Raw genomic sequence first — 19,883 nt, 5'->3', positions numbered from 1 at the left:
CAAACAAACTGCTGCTCAACTAGACGACTCTATTGGTAATCCTGACATATTCGTCAACCAGTTGGGGTACTCAAAGTTGTGTGTCTGCTGGCTTCTTCGGCGCCTAACAGAAGGCCATAAAGAGCAACGAAAGACCATCTGTGCGTAATTTCTTGCACTTTTCGAGGCTGATCGTGATAATTTAGATTCACCATTTCCAACCGGAAACAAAGCGGCAATCCACGGAGGGGCGCCACACCATCTCTACTTCGAAGAAAATGTTCAAAGCCGTATGCTAAGCCTGTATAAAGTCATGGCGATGGTCTTCTAGGACAGAGAAGTGTGTATTCTCCTCCCTGACGCAAGGATGAACTCTGCAGTGTGTTGTGCTACCCGCAGGAAATTGAAAAAATGACTTCAGCGTGTTCGTCGTTACAAAAACGCAAACGAACTTCTAAAAAAAATGGCTCTGAGGACTATGGGACTTAACATCTGTGGTCATCAGTCCCCTAGAACTTAGAACTACTTAAACCTAACTAACCTAAGGACATCACATACACCCATGCCCGAGGCAGGACTCGAACCTGCAACCGTGGCGGTCGCGCGGTTCCAGACTGTAGCGCCTAGAACCGCTCGGCCACCCTGGCCGGCAAACGAACTTCTCATTCTCGTTGACTATGCTAGGTTTCACATAAGACTGTGGGCCCGACAGAAAGTTGCAAAACTGCATTTCACTGTTCTTCCTCATCCAACCAACAGCCCCGATCTCTCACCTTCCGACTTCAATCTGTTTGGCCTAGTGAATGATGCGCTGTTAGTACGTGGTTGATGGAGAGGTTATTGACGAAGCCTGACGTTGGCTCCAACATAGACCAGGGGGCCCTCCCAGTAATGTGGTGTAAGGCTGTCGCATGGAACGGAGATTATGTTGAAAGACAGGGTTTTGTAGCCAAAAGAATGAGGAATAATATGGTATATTGGGATACTGAATAAAACTAGTGCGTTTTCAGAAAAAAGTGTTGCATTACTTATTGCACGCCCCGCGTAATATTTCGTCATCTGCTGTCGTTGCTGGTTTTACTGGCCAGCAGTGAAATTATGTAAGTCGCAGGAGATTTTACACGGTTGCTGTATCCTTGGCGCGGTGCGTAGGATTTTAAACCGCAGGTGCGCATCACAGATTGGTGCAGGCGGAGCGGCGGTGCCCACGGCGCGCGGCGTAGCGCAGGGCCGGCCCGGCCAGGGCAGGGCGGGGTAATCAGTGACGCGGCCCACGCCGTTCCCGGAAAGGCGCCGCGGAGCGGAGGACGTGCAGGTGGGCGGCGGCGCATTGTGCGCTACCCGTGCCCCGACCACGCAGTCGCTACACGAGCGGCACTACCATCTTGTGTGCCCTCTGTGCCACCACCTCGGTGATATTCTGACAGTACAATAGAAAATTCTTTCGCAGCCGGAAGCCTGCACCTGCCATGGTATAGTGATGTTGCGACGTGTGTCGTGAAGCGTACGCAAACAGAAATGTACCGAAATAATAAAAAATTACTCTAAGACAAAACTAAAAAATCTACAAATCACGAAGGACTTATTTGGATGGAAAGGAAATCAGTAGATTTGATGTGCTTGTATAGACAAACAAATAATTACAGTTTCAGAAAAAAATGGATGATTTACGCAAGAGAAAGAGCTTCAGAAATTGAACTAGTCAATAACGAGTTTGCGCTCCTCTGGCCCTTATGCAGGTAGTTATTCGCCTTGGCATTGATTGATAGAGTTGTTGGATGTCCTGTTAGATAGTCAAAATTCCGATATGATTGGAGGTTCCTGCCCACAGTGCTGCAAACGTTCTCAGTTTGGAAGTTATTCCGAGAAATTTAATCGACAACCACGAAAAAACATAGGTCCATTGAGAATAACAGATTGTGCAGTGCCATTTGTGCCAAGTTTATTTTCGAGGCTAATTATGTGTTTGTAGATTAATGAAATGCAACCCCTAGAAGGCTGGCATGAACGGCAAAACGGGGCGTGGAATATAGTCGACGTACTTCTGCGCCGTAAGGGTGCCGCCGATGACAAGCAAAGGGGTTCTGACAAGAAAAGATACGGGAACACAGACCATCACTCCCGGTTGTCGGGCCGTATGACGGACGACAATCGGGTCGGTATCCCACTGCTGTTCAGGGCGTCTCCAGACTGGTCTTCCATGGTCTCTGAGGCTGCAGGCCGAAGATGTGTCTGGAGGGGTCCTAGACAGCGCAGGTCGACAACCACGATGATGATCTGAGGTGCCATTGCTTTTCATAGCAAAGCTCCTGTGGTTGTTATACGCGTCAACCTTTCAGAACAGCGGTACGTGACGATAATCTACGCCCAATTTTGTTGCCCTTCGTGGCAGTCCGACCTGAGCTTGTATTTCAGCAAGTTAATGCACGCCCGCACACGGCGAGAGTTTCTACTGCTTGTATTCGTGCCTGTCAAACACCAACCTCGGCCAGGAAGTTCGCTGAAGATCTCCCGAACGGAGAGCGTTTGGAGCACTATGGGCTGGTTCCTCCAATCAGGTCGAGATTTTGACGATCTAACAAGACATCCAACCAGCTCGGTATTTTGGCAATTTAACCCGCCAACTGGACAGAATTTTCCACGATGTCCCTCAGGAGGACATCCACAAGCTGTATCAATCAATGCCAAGCCGAATAACTGCTTGCATAAGGTCCGAAGGTGGACCAATACGTTACTGACTTGCTCAACTTGTGAAGCACTTTCTCTTCAATAAATCATCGGAGTTTCATGAAATTTTAATAATTTGTCCGTAGGTACATTTATATCACGTCTATCGATTTCCGACTCATTCGGATAATTATTTCGTTGTGCATCTTTTTTGTGTTATAGAGTATTTCTTTCTCTTCTACGAGGCATATTCATAATTTTTGGATTATCAACTTGAAAAAAAATAGAGTTACGTGTAATGTTGTTGCTCTAATTTGCTATGAAAGCGGTACTGATAGACAATAAAAGCGGGTTAAAGCTGTGAGCTGTCTGGGGAAGTTAACCTTGCATTACTGAGCAACTGTTTCACCAGTCTAGCTTACCAAATTCCCAACCAGACTAACATTAATATATATATATATATATATATATATATATATATATATATATATATATATACACTCCTGGAAATGGAAAAAAGAACACATTGACACCGGTGTGTCAGACCCACCATACTTGCTCCGGACACTGCGAGAGGGCTGTACAAGCAATGATCACACGCACGGCACAGCGGACACACCAGGAACCGCGGTGTTGGCCGTCGAATGGCGCTAGCTGCGCAGCATTTGTGCACCGCCGCCGTCAGTGTCAGCCAGTTTGCCGTGGCATACGGAGCTCCATCGCAGTCTTTAACACTGGTAGCATGCCGCGACACCGTGGACGTGAACCGTATGTGCAGTTGACGGACTTTGAGCGAGGGCGTATAGTGGGCATGCGGGAGGCCGGGTGGACGTACCGCCGAATTGCTCAACACGTGGGGCGTGAGGTCTCCACAGTACATCGATGTTGTCGCCAGTGGTCGGCGGAAGGTGCACGTGCCCGTCGACCTGGGACCGGACCGCAGCGACGCACGGATGCACGCCAAGACCGTAGGATCCTACGCAGTGCCGTAGGGGACCGCACCGCCACTTCCCAGCAAATTAGGGACACTGTTGCTCCTGGGGTATCGGCGAGGACCATTCGCAACCGGCTCCATGAAGCTGGGCTACGGTCCCGCACACCGTTAGGCTGTCTTCCGCTCACGCCCCAACATCGTGCAGCCCGCCTCCAGTGGTGTCGCGACAGGCGTGAATGGAGGGACGAATGGAGACGTGTCGTCTTCAGCGATGAGAGTCGCTTCTGCCTTGGTGCCAATGATGGTCGTATGCGAGTTTGGCGCCGTGCATGTGAGCGCCACAATCAGGACTGCATACGACCGAGGCACACAGGGCCAACACCCGGCATCATGGTGTGGGGAGCGATCTCCTACACTGGCCGTACACCACTGGTGATCGTCGAGGGGACACTGAATAGTGCACGGTACATCCAAACCGTCATCGAACCCATCGTTCTACCATTCCTAGACCGGCAAGGGAACTTGCTGTTCCAACAGGACAATGCACGTCCGCATGTATCCCGTGCCACCCAACGTGCTCTAGAAGGTGTAAGTCAACTACCCTGGCCAGCAAGATCTCCGGATCTGTCCCCCATTGAGCATGTTTGGGACTGGATGAAGCGTCGTCTCACGCGGTCTGCACGTCCAGCACGAACGCTGGTCCATCTGAATCGCCAGGTGGAAATGGCATGGCAAGCCGTTCCACAGGACTACATCCAGCATCTCTACGATCGTCTCCATGGGAGAATAGCAGCCTGCATTGCTGCGAAATGTGGATATACACTGTACTAGTGCCAACATTGTGCATGCTCTGTTGCCTGTGTCTATGTGCCTGTGGTTCTGTCAGTGTGATCATGTGATGTATCTGACCCCAGGAATGTGTCAATAAAGTTTCCCCTTCCTGGGACAATGAATTCACGGTGTTCTTATTTCAATTTCCAGGAGTATATATATATATATATATATATATATATATATATATATATATATATATATATATATATATATATATATAAAAGAGAATTTAAATAAAAGGAAATAAATCAGTTTATATTTGGAAATTTATTTTAACATTGATCATTGAAATTTCAGCATATTAAATTTGAGTCATAACTAAGCTGGTGCCTTATTTAGGACTGTGAAAAAGTGAGTTTGTAATCTTACGGAACACATCAAATATGGAGCCAAGATTGGGAGACTGCATACAACACTGCATTCATAAAATAACACACAAAGAACGTTGAAACATATGCAAGAGGAAATTAACCACAACCACCGATTCAATTTTCACCCAAAGCAGTTACGTTCGTAGCGCAATCCTGTCCGTCATGAAATTACCACACACTGGTATACTAAATTCATACTAACTCTCTGTGAAATCTTCCCGAAAAGAATAGCTGAGGGCTACTTTGATGCTTTCTCCACATGCTTCACGTGGTCAACTTGGTTTACACAAAGAGTGTAACTCCACAATAATTTTGATAATTAAACTAAATTACATCGAAACGAAATTTAGTAAAGAAAAACCTCGAACTGGTTACTATCGTCTTACTATTAACCTGATGGGTCAAACAGTTGTATAAGCACGTGGTACTGGTCTCACAAAGTACACCCCACGTGGGTTGAACTTAAAGAAAAGTTGCTATATTGAAAAATATTGTCAAGACGAGACGTTATAATCACACTAGCATTCGCATTGAAGATTGATGAACTTAGTTAGAGTTACTGATCAACACGTGGTTCCACTTTACTCACAAAGTAGTGACAAAGCAACTACCGGAATATATTCTGAACTTCACACTCGAATTGCACTGCGTTGCAATTTAAGATAACATTAGATATTTTAGAGCTAAACCTGAAATAAAGGTGATTAAATTTTCAGTTAGGCTGAACTTAAGAAATACATTGTCCTACGGACTTAGCAGGCACGCGCTTAGCCGGAGATCTTACCACTTCAGACGCTCGACGCAGACAGACTGCCCTGGTCCCTTCCTGAGGGTGGCTCACGAATACAAACGGAAGTGGCCAGAGAGGCAGCTTCCTATACCAACATGACAAGGGACGGACAGGACCATACTAAGGATAGAAACCTCTTTGCTTTTAGAAAGCGTAGCTACCTGTTCCGACGTTGGTCCTACTGTTCTCTAGCAGACAGGCTTGTCTGCTACCCTCAGGCATGCAACTAGAAATACATTTGCTCATTCATCCTCTCACACAGAAGGGAAGGGGGATGACAGTACCTTATCACATACAGTATATAAAAGAAAGCGGATGTAGGTTCAGTATGAGACTGTGTGACATGAATTACATATAAACTGTGTTTTAAAGTGTAGTAGTGTGACAGATCGTTCTTGTTTATGTGTAAAAGTAACGCGTTTCACTGCTCAGTCTCCTCCCAGATAGTCCGAAACACCATTGTAAATTTAGAACAGGAATTTATGCCGTAAATGACAACATATTTAAGAAATTAACATGAAAGGAATCCAACAGAGACCTTTCATACGTAATTAATTACACGTTGTCTTTTTGCTTTTGAGGCCTCTCTTCGACACTGTCCACTGCACAGCACTACAGTGACACACATTATTTTCCCTTTTCCATGCTGTTATATATCGACATTCACCTCGTATAATTTGTTTTCATCGCTCGTAGAGCGAACGTGTTTTTTTCCCCTCAGTGACAGCGTCTGCTGTTCCTCTATGTGTTCGTATGTATACAGAGTGTTAAAAATGTCGCATATTTCTACAGGAGGTAGTAATGGCGAAAACTAGAAGAAAATTCCTATAACAGTATGTCCGGAACCAGTAACTGTTAAGAGATGCACCAAACTGTTCTCTTATTCCCATCGGTCTGTTGGTAGACGTTATAGGCAATGCTGCGTATAATTACCAAATATTCTGACGCATGCTGGAGCCTTTATTCTCAGACCTAGCTCCATCCGAATTGTGCAACATGTATTGGTCACACGCTCCTGTAACGTACGCACTTTGCCAACGGATCTGGCATACACCAATGTCTTTAGACGTCCCCATATTCAGAAATGCAACGGATTCACGTCAACCCATCGATAATGGACATACGTGACAGGAGTTAATTACCAATTCCTGTGAAGCAATCTGAATGGAGCCAGATGTGTTTGAAAGAGTGCATGATACACTGCGAAGCAGGGATGAAATGTATAAGATATCGTGATGCGCGGTAACCATATGCACACGGTTTGTCTAGTACGTTACAGATAGACAGGAATGAGCGGACAGACTGGTCCATATCTCAGTAGGTATTGGTTTCCCGACATATCATGACAGTAACCTAGTTTTGAGCAATACTACCTCCCGTACGAATAGGGGATTGAAAAGGGGAGAAGGAGGAGAGGTGAAATATTCTAAATTTAACGCCTGTATAAGAATGTAGGAAATAATTTAGAAGCCAGAAGTTAGCCAAAGTTAATAATAAAGGCAATTTTATACGTGAGAACTGTTTACGATCGCATTAAACCGATTTGTAAAGAAAACCATATTTGTTAGAGTGACCACTGGAGATGCTTTAAATATACCGAACGCTTCTGTTCCAAATAAGACTTCATTAATAGTCACAAAGGACAGTGTAACTCTTACGTCTTTCGTAATTAATGTTTTGTCTGTTTGCAGGGACATGTCACAGGACCTCGTACGCACTGAATTCCCCGCTCTACGATAGCCCAGCACGCCGCTAGGGGGTACCAAATCAAAATTGTGCAATCAGTTAATTTAGTGGAGTATCGTGCGGCAATTGGTTTGAAGGGGAACAACGCTGCAATAAGCTACATCTACGTCTGCAGTCCGCAAGCCACCATACGGTGCGTGGCAGAGGGTACACAGTACCACTGTTAGTCGTTTCCTTTACTTTCTTTCTTCCTTTCGCTGACGCCATAGTCCCGCATCGACCACAGGGTCGGCGTGGTTTCAACGGCTTTGGCAATGTTAGTGTTACGGATGGCCGGATGCCCTTTCTGCCGCCACCCCGTACCCTCCAGGACGGAATCAGTGTACACCAACTGTCTGTGTCAAGTGTAAATCGTGAAATAGTGCGGGTTTCAAATGTCCGCAACGCGTGTAACTGAAGCGGGACGTGGGGACCAGGCCGGTATTCACCTAGCGGGATGTGGAAAACCGCCTAAAACCCACATCCAGGCTGGCCTAGGTTTGAGCCCAAGTAATTGAGCCTTCTTCAGAAGATAAACCTGATTCTATAATATTTCTACGAGGGCATGGTCTAGAAATAAAACTAAAACAGCCTGAATAGGCTAGTCACATTTTAAAAATGCGGTACATAGGTACTAAGTCACCACCAAGACTTAACTTAAGCTCCCCAGGCCCACCGCACGGTGTCCATGGAGACGAGGCGCTCCCCGGCTGTAGACGAAAACAATAGCCGTCTTTAGAGCTGCGAAGAGGCGTTGCCACGGAGATGTTTACAAAATAGCGTTGTAGATGCGCGAAGCACTTGCACCCAGTGTACAGAAACTGTACGTTTCTAATAGAAAATTGGCATAATGAATACCATGGCAATTCATGGTTTGTCAGCTAATGTTAGCATAAATTAATTGGAACTACATGCACATTTCGTATGTCCAGGGAAACTTGTATTTTTAAATTACTAAGCAGGTTTATGATGACACCTCCGTGTATAAATTTTTATAGTTGGTTGGTTGATATATAATGTTTATTTCGCGTATCAACCTTAGTTAAGTGCTGTGATTTGTGCTACGTCGGATTGAGGAATGTTAGTGCTCAAAATACTGATAAGTTAGACGCGGCTGTGAAAATATTTTTCTTAAAATTACTGCAACATAATTGCAGAACACATCTTCAAGAAGAATACATATTGTCTGTGTATTGTGTTCCTGGGAGGAATATGGGGGACAAGTCAGCCATTGATCCTTATGACTAGAGAAAATCAAACCCAAATTTCACTTAAACTGTCTGATATACCAGAAGAACGATCGGTAGTTCAGTACACGGATGCGATCCTGGGTTGACTCACCTCCACGTCTCGCAAATTAGCGGTCAATACGTTAAGCTACACGAGCAGGTAGTCGAAAGTTTCAATAATGAATATAAATCATGAATTGCGTTTCTTGTAATTTCTTCTTACTTCCTTTTAGCGACAGCCAAAATCAGTAATGTTATACATCAGCTTTCCATACTGACTATACTACTTGTGCAAGACGCCCCAGTTCGTCCACCTGTTTCATGGTGTGCACAATCGTATATAAACTATAGCAGTGCCAGTTCATACAGCACGTCCAGTGCTTGAAATAACAGCGGTCGTTGCTTGAACATTAAATACGGCTGTACTTGGCACTAAGGCTACTGATTTAAAATCTACACGTGATGCTATTTACTAAATGTATTCCTCCTCTCCGTCTTTTTTTCTTTTTGCTATTGTCGAAATGAAATGGAAAGAAATGTAGTCATTAACTTCCAGATATTAATTATTGTGAGGAGTGACAAACAGTGCCTAAATCATACAATATTTGAAGATTACCTTCACGTTGTCTCAGTTCTTGGCGCTGATCCCTTGTCTTACGGGTTCGTAAAGTGCAGCGTATTGCAGCACACGAGAGGAATGTTTTTCGTGTTATCGATAATCTTCTTCCCGATATAGCTAATCCCATGTTTATCAACTGGGACAGTATCTCACTTAGATGTTTTGTAACTGGAAGGCAGACAGAGAGGCTTTATTGGGTTACATTTACAGGGCCCTCTATTGGAAAGCATCAGCTTCAGGTCTTAGTTTGAAGAATGCTTCATTTCCCCTATACTCTTTGCATAATGCTTTCAGTCCCTAATATCAGTTTCATGCATTCATGTGCAGTATTTAGTTCGTTTAGTGAAACTGTTGTCGCTACTGGTATCTACACAGTCGTCAGCTTTTCGGCGTGGTTGACGCTGCGGCACACCTTGAACCCAGTTCCCTCTGTAACGCTCGACACCTCGAAACCTCAATAACTTGCGGTCGATAATGCAATCTTTGTCTCTTACTTCTCTTTTTCATTCTATTTATCCTTCTAGTATGACATTTATGGCCTTATCGTATGTCCTACTGAACCGTGTCTACTTTTAGTAAGCGCATTCCATATATTTTCGGTTACTTCTATGTTTAGGAGTTTATCTGTCCACTTGATTTTTAACAATCGCCTGTAAATTTCGAATGCTGGCAGTATTATCTGCAACTCAGATTTTCCCTCTGTGTCACTTCTGCACAGTTTCAGCTACTTAACGCTAATTGTATTGTCAACGAATAAAACATTTTTCTATGAAGAGGCACATGTATCTTCGAACGGTCGTCATACATATACCCAATCGTTTTCTGTTGGCTACACTTCTGCAGGGAATAAGCACACTGGTAAAGCACGTACAATCCGACGTTTACTCACGCTCAAATTCGCCATTTGTGGAATCTGTTTGGCAGTCACCCAGTCACTGACATCACGTATACGTCAATTATGGCGCAGAACCGAACGTTTAGGTACTCCAGTGATACTCACCTGAAACAGAAAAAAAAGCAAAGAGTTAGATTTGTTACGTCCAACAATCATCGCAAGTGGAACATGTGAATGAAAGTTTATTTTATGTTACGTACGAAGATTGTCATTAATAAAAAATAAAAGTTTCAGAAATACTCGCTCTTCCTATTTAAGCTGTACAGAATGTGTTACCACATTATAGTGTCAATCTCGGCGCAGTTGTGAAAGAAAATAAACGGATTTAACCCGAACTGCGTTAAAATGATGACGTCTAGCACTGGATGCGTTCAAAATATATTGGTTTATTCGGTTTGTAAAACTTACAGGGAATGTGTGAGATTATTCTAAGTACAGGTGTCAAACTTTTTATTATCTTACACTAAAATTAAAATTATTTCATTTTTGTGGTCTGAGGAAAGGTAGCGCAATTTTCTATTCTGAAAATGTTGATATGATGTATCATATACGACTAAACAAAATAATTTTATCCAGTCGTTCATTCACTATTGTTTCGTTTCCATCATTTTACGTTGTATTTCACATTCTGATTGCAGTTAATAAATACATTTTTAGATTATACTAGTTGGAAAATCGATAAAAAAGGTACATAACTGATTTGAGATCGAATCAGTAACTTCTCTTCTCAAAAAAAGGAAGGGAGGTTTAACGTCCTGGCCGACTTCGAGATCATTAGAGAGCAACACTGCTAGCTCAGTGGGATAGTGCGTGGAGAAGGAGGTTTGCTTAAATAACTACACCAGAATTCACAAAAACCTCGGAGTGGCTGGGCTGATATGTGAACTCTACTTTCCTCGATTTAGAGTTCAGTGTCTTAATTGCTCAATATACTCATATCTCGGTGTATCATATGAGCGTGACCGTATCTATGGCACATTTTACAGTCAGTTTAGCGGCCAGAACTGTGAAGCTGCAGCCCAAGAGTAAACATACCTCAGTAATATGATTCTTTAATGTCTGAATGTATGGTGAAAACGCTCCTTTGCTTTCCCAGATTTGTCAGCGTGTTGTCACAGTAACCTTCTACTTCACAATCTGGCCCACCTACATGCATCATCGAATAAAATGTGGTAGGGACTAATATTACAATCCAATAATGAAGTGGCAATAGCTACCTCGAATATATATTTCCGAATACTCTGGTTGTCTCTAGATTTTATATAAGATAATCAACAGAGATAATGAACTACACTATTTATTACTACTCATTGTTTATACCTTAAAGATATGCGCATAAAAATACTTCAGTTTTTTAGTTTCATTAAAAAGATCATAGATTTCTAGTTACACAACACGGAGTCACAAAACAATAACCTTTGTTTGTGTCCAGTAATGCGCGTGTTATACGCTGGGCGATAGAGGCAGTTATGTATTTATTTGTCTACAGTTAAAAATGGTTCAAATGGCTCTGGGCACTATGGGACTTAACTTCTAAGGACATCAGTCCCCTAGAACGTAGAACTACTTAAACTTAACTTCTAAGGACATCAGTCCCCTAGAACGTAGAACTACTTAAACCTAACTAACCTAAGGACATCACACACATCCATGCCCGAGGCAGGATTCGAACCTGCGACCGTAGCGGTCGTGCGGTTCCAGACTGTAGCGCCTAGAACCGCTCGGCCACCTCGGCCGGCTATCTACAGTTACAGTCGCAATGTGCATTAGGTTGACACTTAGTTTCTAATGCCACACATTCAGTTTCAAGTCATCGCACCTGAGTTTAGAACAAGAGTAAGACGCCACAGTTCAGGATTCGTAGACACTTTACGTAACACATTTTAAAATCTCCTTGTAATATCATCTAGACTGCTACTGGATCTATATAAGGTCACCGAACAAAATATTATCCCCTCCATCGCTGACTTAAGCAGTGGCAGTAAAGTAGTATGTATTTTTCAGCCGGTTGTTGGAATCAGCACAGTAATAGGGAACGGATTGCAGACAGAATGACAGAAAGGAGCTTTAGAGATTGGACGTTCGCATGACCACTCTGTGGATGAAGTTACCTAATGTCTTTGTGTATCAACGCAGACTGTCTAACATATCTGCAAGAAATGGTGTACCACTCGTAGGCATGATTCGGCTTAGGGTCGGTGGTCGTAAGAAGATCCTACAGACAGCGACCTGAGGCAAAAGTCACGCCATGTCAATGGCAATAGGTTTCAAACCTGACAGGAATTGCTATTGTCAGTAAATGGAGGTCCATCTCCAAATGGACATTGCGAAGAAAACTGGTGTAATTAACGTTCGTGGTCAGATGGCCCTCAAAAGATCATTACTCATACTGGAACAAAAATCTTCTGTATAAGAAAGCTGACATGTCATACTTAAATAATTATCATCCAGTTTCTTTCCTGACGTCTTTTACCTAAGTATTCGAGTAAGTAATGAACTCAAGAGTAATTTCACATTGAAGTAGATATAATTTTCCTTACACATCATGCTATTTATACATTCACTCATCACATATTACAAGCCTTAAGTAATAAAATATCAGCAGCTGGTATTTATGTGTGGTGTTTCCAAGGTGTTTGACTTCCTGGATCATGTTATTCTCTTAGAAAAACTTTAAGTTTTATGGAACTGATGACTTTCCACCCAACTAGTTTGAATCAGACTTAACTAACAGTACGCATAAAGTTATGCTGAACAAGTCGAACAGTGATGGAAGTAGAGAAAATTTCAGTGACTTGGAGAAATCACGGAGTCCCACAAGGATCGACTGTGGGCTCACTCCTATTCCTTATACAGGATGTTTGGGGAGGAAAGGTCAGTATTTTAAACAGTGATAGTATAAGTTAATTCTGAACAAAAAACTGTTATATGATCATAGATCCGCAAATACTTCATTAGGGTGGTATGGGTATTGAAAGGAACTTTAATTCTGCAAAACTGATGTGCACAACGTGAACGCATACGCAATACAACTGGACCGTAACGTGATTTTCTCGCAAACAATGCACGGGTACAGGCCACGTTTACGCTATGCAACGTACCACCTATTATAGTCATATGACGTACGTAGTACAATCACCCGTTGTTTGCGCAGTTGTGCCGTGTAAGCCGCATTGTGTAGTGTACCCGCGGCGAATCGGTTAGCTATGTAGTGTATGGTGTTAACTGTGTTCGTACAAGCGCTGCTAACAATGTGGCACGTTTACAGTAATGAGGAATACGCAGATATGGTGTATGTTTATGGTTTCTGCGACTGTAGTGCTACCGCTGCAAGAGAAGAATACCACAGGCGCTTTCCGTCTCGACGATTACCCGATCGCAGGGTGTTTACCGAACACGTTGCGTGCAACGGGCTCTCTTCCAACTAGGCATTTTTCGTCCGAGCGTGCGCGTCAACGAACTTTGCAGAACGGGAAGAAATTATCGCAAGTGTTGAGCGAAGTCCCAGTACGAGCATAAGAAGAATGTCCCGGCGTACGAATATCCCACAGACACGTGCATGGGAAACATTACATGCGGAAAACCTGTATCCATCTCACATACAGCGTGTCCAAAATTTCCACGTTGGCGCTAACACCCAACGACTTCAATTCTGTCACTCGATAATTGAGGATAGTCATTTGCTTCCATACATATTATTCTCTGACGAAGCCCAGTTTTCACGACATGGAATAAACAACACACGCAATAATCATCGATGGTCACGGGAAAATACACACGCTTCAGCGGATAGCAATTTCCAAGTCCGTTTTGCCATAAATGTTTGGTGCGGCGTGATCGGTAACCTTTTGATAGGTCCATTTATTATCAATCGGCGATTGGCAGGAAAGAGGTACCTGCATTTTTTGGAAAATTCATTTGTGGAACTACTGGAAGACGTTCCTTTAGCCAAGCAAACTGGAATGTACTTTCAACATGACGGTGCCCCTCTACATGATACCTTACGTGTGAGGGACCATCTCAACCGCACCCACCCTAATCGCTGGGTTGGCCGTGGCGGTGCTATTAACTGGCCTCCAAGATCACCTGACCTTACAACTTTTAGATTTCTGTTTATGGGGTTGGATGAAATCAGAGCTGCACAAAGTGAAGGTAAATACACGAGATGAATTGCTTCGTCGCATCATGGACGCCGCTGAATTGATAAGGAAGCAGCCACAGGAAATTTAACAAGCAACACAACATATTATCGCTAGAGCTCAAAAGTGCATTGACATTCATGGTGGGATATTCGAACTTGTTCTGTGAACTGCACAACGTCTGTACGATAAGTGTTTAAAGCCGTTCGTAAAAGATGTGGTGCGTCTTTTTCAACTGAATACATGTAACATGCATGTTGTAATGCATTATGTTCCTAAATGCAGAGTAAATAAACATTATGTATAATCGTGTAACATTTTCTGTAACATTGTTCTCAAGAACATCACATTACGGTCCAGTTGTGTTGCGTATAGGTTCACATTGTGCACATCAGTTTGGCAGAATTACAGTTTCTTTCAATACCCATACCTCCGTAACGAACATTTGCTGACCTATGTTCGTACACTACTGGCCATTAAAATTGCTACACCAAGAAGAAATGCAGATGATAAACGGGTATTCATTGGACAAATATATTATACTAGAACTGACATGTGATTACATTTTCACGCAATTTGGGTGCATAGATCCTAAGAAATCAGTACGCAGAACAACCACCTCTGGCCGTAATAACAACCTTGATACGCCTGGGCATTGAGTCAAACAGAGCTTGGATGGCGTGTACAGGAACAGCTGCCCATGCAGCTTCAACACGATACCACAATTCATCAAGAGTAGTGACTGGCGTCTTGTGACGAGCCAGTTGATCAGCCACCATTGACCAGACGTTTTCAATTGGTCAGAGATCTGGAGAATGTGCTGGCCAGGGCAGCAGTCGAATATTTTCTGTATCCAGAAAGGCCCGTAAAGGACCTACAACATGCGGTCGTGCACTATCCTGCTGAAATGTAGGGTTTCGCAGGAATCGAATGAAGGGTAGAGCCACGGGTCGTAACACATCTGAAATGTAACGTCCACTGTTCAAAGTGTCGTCAATGCGAACAAGAAGTGACCGAGACGTGTAACAAATGGCACCCCATACCATCACGCCGGCTGATACGCCAGTACGGCGGTGACGAATACACGCTTCCAATGTGCGTTCACCGCGATGTCGCCAAACACGGATGCGACCGTCATGATGCTGTAAACAGAACCCGGATTCATCCGAAAAAATGTCGTTTTGCCATTCGTGCACCCAGGTTCGTCGTTGAGTACACCATCGCAGGCGCTCCTGTCCGTGATGCAGCGTCAAGGGTAACCGCAGCCATGGTGTCCGAGCTGATGGTCCATGCTGCTGCAAACGTCGTCGAACTGTTCGTGCAGATGGTTGTTGTCTTGCAAACGTCCCCATCTGTTGACTCAGGGATCGAGACGTGGCTGCACGATCCGTTAAGCCATGCGGATAAGATGCCTGTCATCCCGACTGTTAGTGATACGAGGCCGTTGGGATCCAGCACGGCGTTCCGTATTACCCTCCTAAACCCACCGATTCCATATTCTGCTAACAATCGTTGGATGTCGACCAACGCGAGCAGCAGTGTCGCGATACGATAAACCGCAATCGTGATACGCTACAATCCGACCTTTATCAAAGTCGAAAACGTGATGGTACGCATTTCTCCTCCTTACACGAGGCATCACAATAACGTTTCACCAGGCAACGCCGTGACCGGCTGTTTGTGTATGAGAAATCGGTTGGAAAATTTCCTCATGTCAGCACGTTGTAGGTGTCGCCACCAGCGCCAACCTTGTGTGAATTCTCTGAAAAGCTAATCATTTGCATATCACTGCATCTTCTTCCTGTCGGTTAAATTTCGCGTCTGTAGCACGTCATCTTCGTGGTGTAGCAATTTTAATGGCCAGTAGTGTATAACATTTTTTGTTCAGAATTATACTATCGCTCTTTAAAATATTGACCTTTCCTCCCCAAACACCCTGTATTTGTGAATTACCTTCCACTCAACATTCACCAAGCAGAAATGGTACTTTTTGCTGAGGACACTAGTGTTATAGTACATCCTATTAGAGGGAAAGCAACAGAGGAGATTGTTAACGATGTTTCTCAAAGAATTATTAGGTGGTTTTCAGAAAACGGACCTTTCCTAAATTTTGAGAAGGCACACTATATTCAGTTCTGTAGAACAAATAGTCATATCAACAACTGATGTAGCACATGAACAGAATTCGGTAAACTGGGTAGAATGCTCCATTTATGTGTAGATGCTGATGAAAACTTGACCTGTGAGAATCATATTCCTGAGCTGTTCAAACGATTCAATTCAGCTACTTTTGCTCTTCGTTTAAATGCTTGTCTTAAAGACAGACGAATCAACTGCTTGACATATTTCGCATACTTCCATTCAGTAACGTCCTATGGAATAATTTTCTATGTAACTCACCACTTAGAAAGAAACTATTGATTACACAAATACTAGGCATTTTAACTGCGCCACAACGATACACATATTCGGCAATGATATCCGTCATAAATGATCCATCACAATTTGGGGAGAACTGTGAGGCCCATATGTAGAACAACAGAGGAAAGAAATGACCTTAATCACCCATCGTTAAAGCCGTCAGTGGCTCAGAAAGCATATGCAGCAACAAGAAGTTTTGATTGCTTCTGCGAAATAAGGAAAAATAAAGTGTCTGACAGGTAGCAAAAGAAGTTTTAAATCTAACTTAAAATCATTTGTCCTGGACAGCTCCTTCTAGTCCATTGACGAATTTTTTATTAAAGAGTGGTACCCGGTAAAAAACACCCTATTTATTAACTGCGGTTGCATGAGTGGGACTAAAAAATAATATGGTCATTAACGTTAAAAATAATCACATACACGTGTCCTGCAAACTGACTCGTTCCTCATCTTTTCGATAAAAGAATCGTTCAAATGATCTATAGAAGATGTGACTAACTGTTCGTCTTCAGTGGGCCGAAGAACACAGAATCTGCACAGTAGCTCGCTGGAGCCTTGTAACCTGGTCCAATGAGCAACGATCTTATCTTTTTGCAAATGAAGCAGGGCAGTGAGTGCAGCGGCCGCCCAGTGAGGCGTGGAACCCGCAGTGTGTGGAAAGTGTAGTCCTGACCGGCGGAAGTTCTGTTGTATTGTGGGGGTGTCTTCCTGCCACGACTTGGACCCACTTATTCGGTTTACCGTGGAAATGAAACAGGATGGTTATTTAAATATTCTCAGTGATAAAATATTTTTGATTGTGAGTACGCAATGGATACTCTCATCTTTCAAAATGACAACAGCCGATTTCACACTGCATACATACCTTGTTTGAGGAACGCTTAGGGTCCTACGACATCTCAACCGGCCAGCTAAACCACCCGATCTTAATGCTACAGTAAACTTCTGGGACTATTCGGGACAGCGCGCGAAACCCAGCAATAAACGTCCATGTAGTATATTAGCTCTGCTCAACAGTTACTAGCTACAGCTGGATATGACACACTCGCATGAACGTGTGGATTGTCTTCCTCTCCGAACTGAGACCTTTATGAAAAATGGTTCAAATGGCTCTGAGCACTATGGGACTTAACTTCTAAGGTTATCAGTCCCCTAGAACTTAGAAGTACTTAAACCTAACTAACTTAAGGACATCACACACATCCATGCCCGATGCAGGATTCGAACCTGCGACCGTATCGGTCGGGCGGTTCCAGACTGTAGCGCCTAGAACCGCTTGGCCACCCAGACCTTTATGACGAAAGGGGGTGGTAATACACGGTATTAGCCGAGGTATCTTCATGGTGACAATTTTTTTTTTTTGTCTACAAATCTTTAACATAATGCAGCGCTTCAGCAACCGTGAATTGTTCAGACAATAAGAAATTCATTCTTCAGTTGCAAGGTAATTTTTTTTTTAGTTTACGAAGGTTTTGATGCCAATAATGGCATCTTCTTCAGAACCTATAAATTAACCCATACGGACGTATATTCATATTTTCTTGTCCTGACGTAGTAGCTAGTTCTTAGGAAAATTGTTTAATGTACTGTACCACAGGGAGGCATTTGTCCATTTGCAGGACTGTTTCCTGTCACATTTTGTTTACAATTTACGTTGCGCCAAGTAATTTTGATGCAGCTTGTCTCTAGCGCTCGCGCATGCGCTCGCGCATGCGCTTGGTGGCTGGCCGAGCCTCCCCGCGAACCTGCTAGCTTCCTTGTTGCTTACGTGTGACCCTTATTCCTAACCTGGCGTAGCTCCGTCTACGTTTTTATTATTGTTTTTAGTATTGAATGACATAATCTTATAATTATGCGTCTTTTTTCTGTATTAGTTTTATTCTGTGACATGGTCAACGTTTGGCCCTCAAAATAATTAAATTTTTCCAAGTATAACGATTTTCCTGATTATGAAATCATTAGACTGATGATGTATTTCAATGTGTAATGTATGTTCGTATGGACTAAATTATAGGTTCTGAAGAAGATACCATTATTGGCATTCAAACCTAGGTAAACTAAAAAAAAAAAATTACCTTGTAATGAAGTCTGAATTTTTTTTTTTTGTCTGTTGTTCTTATCCGGCATGTAAACTGGCGAGAAGACCAGCAGGCTCTTCACGGTGTACCTATTCGTCACTTTACAGGCCAGGTATATTAGCCCATTAGATGCTAGTTCTCTCGTTCATTTATCTTGTAAGAAGAGCTTAAGTGGAAGGAAATTATCTTATGGAATTAGTATGTGACCACAAGTATAATTCGCATTTTTCCGTATTTTATCTCGGCCAGGTGACAAAAGTCATGGGATATTTCCCGATATCGCGTCGGACTTCCTTTTCCTTGGCGTAGTGCAGCGACTCGACGTGACATGGACTCAACAAGTCGTCGGAAACGTACCCTGCAGAGATGTTGAGCCGTGCTGCCTCTATAAACTGCGAAAGTCTTGCCGGTGCGGATTTTGCGCACGAACTGACCTCTCGATTATGTCCCATAAATGTTAAATGGGATTCGTGCCGCGCGTTCCTGGTGGCCAAACCATTCGCTCGAATTGTCCAGAATGTTCTTCAAAGCAATTGCGAACAATTATGGCCTAGTGAAATGGTTCAAATGGCTCTGAGCATTATGGGACTTAACTTCTGAGGCCATCAGTCCCCTAGAACTTAGAACTACTTAAACCTAACTAACCTAAGGACATCACACACATTCATTCCCGAGACAGGATTCGAACCTGCGACCGTATCGGTTGCGCGGTTCCAGACTGTAGCGCCTAGAACCACACGGCCACTCCGACCTACTGGGCTGGTGACAAGGCGCAGTGTCATTCATAAAAATGAAATCCACGAATGGTTCCAAACGGCCTCTAGGTAGCCGAACATAACCATTTTCACTCAATGATCTGTTCAGTTGGACCAGAAGACCCAGTCTATTTCATGTGAACACAGTCCACACCATTATGGCACCACCACCAGCTTGCACAGTGTCTGATTGACGACTTGGAGTCCACGGCTTCATGGGGCTTACGCCACATTCAGCTTTTAGCAACTGAATCTGACCAGGCCAGGTTTTTCCAGTCGTATATGGTCGAACCGATATGGAACGTCCCATGCGTCTAGCTCCAACTACCATTCCGCGTCCAAAGTCTGTCAATTCTCGTCGTGCGGCCATGATCACGTCGGAAATCTTTCCACGTGAGTCACTCGAGCATAAATTACAGCTCCGCTGATGCACTGCCATTTTATACT

At 43.5% G+C, this 19,883-nt stretch overlaps 1 protein-coding gene across 2 annotated transcripts in view; it reads right to left on the bottom strand.

The window, feature by feature from the left end:
- Window positions 1-19,883, bottom strand: part of LOC124613944 (probable GPI-anchored adhesin-like protein PGA55) — a 193,095-nt gene that overhangs the window by 90,293 nt on the left and 82,919 nt on the right. Inside the window, exon 2 of one of the 2 annotated variants that reach the window (XM_047142699.1) lies at window positions 10,027-10,148. The exons of the other annotated variant lie outside the window; for it this stretch is intronic. Within the exon in view, the coding sequence (XP_046998655.1) occupies window positions 10,145-10,148 (4 nt within the window). The 3' untranslated portion in view covers window positions 10,027-10,144. Of the gene's footprint in view, window positions 1-10,026; window positions 10,149-19,883 lie in introns of those variants that run through there. 2 annotated transcript variants of the gene reach the window in all.

Source organism: Schistocerca americana, chromosome 4 (assembly GCF_021461395.2).
Source record: "Schistocerca americana isolate TAMUIC-IGC-003095 chromosome 4, iqSchAmer2.1, whole genome shotgun sequence".
Taxonomy (NCBI): domain Eukaryota; kingdom Metazoa; phylum Arthropoda; class Insecta; order Orthoptera; family Acrididae; genus Schistocerca; species Schistocerca americana.
This window is presented reverse-complemented; position numbering and strand designations above follow the sequence as displayed.